At 38.6% G+C, this 5001-nt stretch overlaps 1 protein-coding gene across 1 annotated transcript; it reads right to left on the bottom strand.

The window, feature by feature from the left end:
* Positions 1-2285: 2285 nt before the first annotated feature.
* LOC112505239 lies at positions 2286-2993 on the bottom strand. The gene has a single exon (XM_025109173.1). It carries the CDS (start codon positions 2991-2993, stop codon positions 2286-2288), a length of 708 nt encoding a protein of 235 aa, XP_024964941.1.
* Positions 2994-5001: the final 2008 nt, after the last annotated feature.

Below are 5001 nucleotides of genomic sequence, written 5' to 3' on the forward strand. Positions count from 1 at the left end.
ACCTCATTATATGATACAGAGGTATCCAATCCACCTTTCTTATACACTTTATTTTGTTCAAATCTTTCAACTCTTCATCAATGTGGGATATCTCATCACCCCAAGGTTTTACTTTTATAATTGTCATGGTGCCACCTCATCACCTCAAGGTTTTACTTATATATATATAATATAATTAACTTTGCACTATAATTTCTACCATTTGGTTTGTTTGATTTCCAACCATGGTTATAGATTTCAAAGAGAATCATCCAAATAAAGACAACCCTATTAGGCAAACCCCATTATATGACACAAAGGCATCCAATCCACCTTTCTTATACACTTCATTTTGTTCAAAATTTTCAACTCTTCACCAATGTGGGATATCTCAAACTCAACCATAATTCACCAACACCTCAATACCCAATTCTCATGATGCCACCTCAAATACTCATGGTTCTTCTTTTAATAGATATATAGATTGATAGTGACATTGGTTGATGATTTATTCAAATTTATTTTTTCATTCTTTCACAAACTTACCTCCGTCTTTGAATATATCACATTCTCATGAATTTACAGCAATACCTTAACATGTAACTTCTTTATATATAAGTTTATTTTATTTTATTTTACTTATAATCATATAATCAAGTTTAGTTAATATAAAAAGGTTATCATATATTCAGTTTTAATTACAACAAACTAAAACAAATAATAAATTGTTCGTTATATTATTTTAAAGTTTTTAATTCAACTCTATCATTTGAACCTACAATAGCAAATTCCTGCAATAGCAACACCCACCTTATCAACCTAGGCTTTGCATTCTTCTTTGAGATCAAATATTTGATGGCTGCATGATCGGTATGCACAATTACCTTAGTCCCCATCAAGTATGATCTAAATCTCTCAAATGCAAATACTACGGCCAATAATTCTTTTTTCGTAGTGGTGTAATTTATCTGTTCTTCATTCAAAATTTTACTTGTGTAATAAATTGAATGAAACACCTTCTCTCTTCTCTGACCTAAAACAGCACCAACCGACCAATCGCTAGCATCACACATAATCTCGAAAGGTTTGTTCTAATCCGGAACAACTACCACTGGTGAAGTAATCAAAGCTTTCTTCAAAGTTTTGAATGCATTTCTACATTCATCATTAAAATCAAATTTTTGGTCATGTTGTAGGAGTAACATAAAGATTTTGAAATTTTTGAAAAATCCTTTATGAACCTTCTGTAAAATCCTGCATGACCCAAAAAAACTCATGATTCCTTTAACAGTGGTAGGTTCTGGTAGTTTTTCAATAACTTCGAGTTTTTCTTTATCTACCTCCACTCCTTTTTTAGAGATTAAGTGCCCCAGAACAATTCATTCCTTAACCATGAAGTGACATTTCTCCCAGTTGAGGACCAAATCAGTTTCCTCACACCTCTCAAGTCTCTTTTTTAAATTGTCCAAACAGTTGTCAAAAGATTAACCATATACAGAGAAATCATCCATAAAAATTTCAATGGATTTTTCAAGCATATCAGAGAATATGGACATCATACACCTCTGAAAGGTGGCAGGAGCATTACACAGTCCAAATGGCATCCTTCTGAAAGCAAAAGTGCCATAAGGACAGGTGAAGGTGGTTTTTTCTTGGTCCTCGGGAGAAATAGCTATCTGATTATAACCTGAATAGCCATCTAAGAAACAACAGTACTCTTTGCCGGCTAATCTGTCCAACATTTGATCAATGAAAGGTAGCAGAAAATGGTCTTTATGAGTAGCCTTGTTTAGCCTCCTATAGTCCATGCATATTCTCCAACCGGATACAACTCTGGTCGGGATAAGTTCATTTTTCTCATTTGTGATGGCTGTGAACCCTCCTTTCTTGGGAACACACTAGACCGGGCTGACCCAAGAACTATAGGCTATCGGGAAGATAATTCCTGCTTCTAACCATTTTAAAATCTCCTTTTTTACTACCTCTTTCATGATAGGATTCAGTCTTCTTTGAGGTTCTATGGATGTGAAATTTTTATCCTCTAAGATGATCTTATGTTGACAAATTGAGGGACTAATCCCCTTAAGGTCAGCAATGGTCCATCTTAAAGCCTTTTTGTGCATTTTCAACATATCCACTAGTTTCTTCTCTTGATGCAAGTCTAGGGTAGATGAGATAATGACAAGCAATTTGCCTTCTTCTCCTAGAAAAGCATATTGCAAATGGGATGGGAGTTGCTTTAACTCCAGGTCAGGTGGTGACACAATGGACGGGGTGAAGTCTTTTTGCTCATTATTTTCCAAAAGTTAAAAAGCTGACACTTCTACTGGCATAGAATGAATTCCTAATGCCTTTCCTTCCTCAATAGTCTCTTCTTCTAATTCCTCTACACTCTCTTCTTCCAACATAAGGTTTTCTTGAATTCCTTCCTCGACAACCTCTTCTTCTATTTCAGCTATGCTTGAACACTCTTCCAGATAATCAAGATATTTTAAGGAGTTGAAGACATTAAATGTGACCTTTTGGTCTTGAAGCCTCATGGTCAATTCTCCTTTCTGCACATCTATCAAAGTTCTTCCGGTGGCTAAGAAAGGTCTCCCTAAAATAATCAGAATGTTCTTATCAGCCTCAAAGTCTAGTATGATAAAGTCTGTCGAAAATATGAACTTATCAACCTGTACCAACACATCTTCAATCTTTCCCTTAGGGTATGCAATTGATTTATTTGCCAAATGGAGTGTAACTGTGGTAGGTCTAGCCTCTCCTATGCCTAAGGTGTTAAAGACAGACAAAGACATGAGGTTGATACTAGTACCTAAGTCACATAAGGCTTTCCCTATCTCCTTCCCACCTATTGAACAAAGAATGGTAAAACTCCCTGGATCTTTAAACTTAGGGGGTATGCTATTGGTCAAAAGTGCACTACATCCTTCGGTAAGAGCTACAGTCTCATACTTAGTCAAATTCTTCTTCTTGCTTAGGATGTCCTTCAGAAACTTAGCATAACTAGGCATTTGCTTAATTGCCTCAACAAGGGGTATGTTGATGTGCAATTCTTTGAACACATCCAAGAACTTTTTAAAATGCAATTCCTCTTTCTGATTCCTCAACCTCTGGGGGTAAGGAACATAAGGAGGGACTGGTTTTATCACATTGTTGCTTAGAGGTGTTGAGCAAGATGGATCTTGAATGCCTTGAGTCTTTGTGGTGCTCTTTGGTGGTTTTGGTGGAATCTTAGTATCAAGCTTAGGGGTCTCTACAACCTCAGTCCCTTCTGATTTCTTTAGAGCATCATCTAGAAAAAGTAAAGGGAAGTCTGATCTAGGGGAACAAGAGTGGTGGTCTCAGATGCTTGCTTTTCTAAAGGTGGGACCGGTCCTTCTTTGACAAGGACTGATACTGGATTATTAGTTTCTGATAGTCTTGGCATACTATCTTGGCATACTATTACTTTCACATGTTCATTTCCTAGATCTCTAGGGACTTCTGTATTACTGGGCAAGGTACCAAAGGCTCGACTACTCTAGTTAAGTGCAAGTTGACTAACCTGAGTCTCTAAATTCCTGATGGCAGCACTTTGTTGATTAATCAAAGCTTGATTTGGGCTTGAGCATGTGCTAAAAGCCCTTTTATCATCGCTTCCAAAGAAGATGATGATTATGCCTGTGGAGGAGGTTTGTTCTAAAAATGTGGTAGAGAATTCTGAAAACTTTGTTGGTGGTTCTGAGAGTTAGAATTGTTTGCATGATGTTGTGGTTGGAAATTAGAAGTTCCCGGTTGCTTATGGACTGTAGGATTTAAACTAGGACAATTCCAAGAAAAGTTCGGGTGCTGTCTCCAACTGACATTATATGTGTTAGAGTAGGGATTAGATCTGTTTTGAACATAATTTACTGATTCAGAATTATGGGTATAATGTTCATATGAATGATCCCCACCACAGCACACACATTGCAGAGATAGGACTGTTGGAACAGATGTGTTAGCAGCTTGATGTACTCCCTGACCAGAAGTTAAATTTTTCAACAAGTTGGTCATGGAGGTGAGCTGAGTTGTTAATGCAGTATATGCATCTACCTCATGTATTCCGGTAGTCTTTTTATGTGGTTAGGCATGTGGGTCGGCCCAATGCCTATTGTTTGCTGATATCTTTTCCAGGATTTCATCTCCCTCATTATAGGTACTGGCTGTAAAGGCTCCGCCTGTAGTCGCGTCGAGCATTTGTTTTGCAATGGTGTAACACCTTGGAATTTCTTCTTCGCCCTCATTCTCCATTTCTTTTTCGTCGAGAATTCTTCCGCCCCGTTTGCAAGATATACGTCTCTATTTATATTTATATGTATTATTTATGTGTGCTTTATATATTAGGATTTTGTATCTTTATATCTTATTTAATCCTTTCTTTGATGTGGAAGWCTTTTGTCATTTACCTAGTAGGATTTAGGGCTAGGGGGTTTTAGTAGCAGTAAGAAGGGGGGTGTTACCCATTGTGTTTAGACCCATACCTTTGGACTTTCCTTCTTGGGAAGGACACCACCTCCTTACTTCTGGTGCTAGCCGGCTGTTAATTTGGGGAAAAAAGGGCCTTTTGCTAGAGAGGATTTAGAGAGGAGAGGAAGGAAAGGAAAAAGGGGCTGGAGCTGCATTTAGATCGAAGAAGAAACAKCAAACTGCTGTGTTTGCTCCTTTGCCGCACCCAAAGCTGCCGCAGCTGTGTCTTCATCCCCCTGCAGCACGCCGAACAACAAGCTGCTGTGTTCCMCTGCATCGTCACGGCCAAACAGCAACAGCTGTGTCTTCATTCTCCTTGCAGCACACAAAACAGCAACTGCTGTATCTGCTCCCCTTGCCGCACCCAAAACAGCCTACCGCGCCTATTTCCTTTGACAGCTTCTCCAAACAAAAGCCACAGCAGCAACAGCAAGCCTCAGGCTTGCGTTCCCTGTCTTCTCCGCCATATCAGCAGCAGTAGCTGCACTTGGGTGGAGGGAGGAAGTAGCCGGTGTTTAGAAGCAGCAGCAG

The sequence above is a fragment of the Cynara cardunculus genome, unplaced genomic scaffold, assembly GCF_001531365.2.
Source record: "Cynara cardunculus var. scolymus isolate 2C unplaced genomic scaffold, CcrdV1 Un_Scaffold_9198, whole genome shotgun sequence".
Classification (NCBI taxonomy): domain Eukaryota; kingdom Viridiplantae; phylum Streptophyta; class Magnoliopsida; order Asterales; family Asteraceae; genus Cynara; species Cynara cardunculus.

Excerpts from the sequence above, each read along its gene's own strand:
- LOC112505239 (XM_025109173.1), bottom strand. The coding sequence starts at position 2,993 with ATGCCTAGTTATGCTAAGTTTCTGAAGGACATCCTAAGCAAGAAGAAG.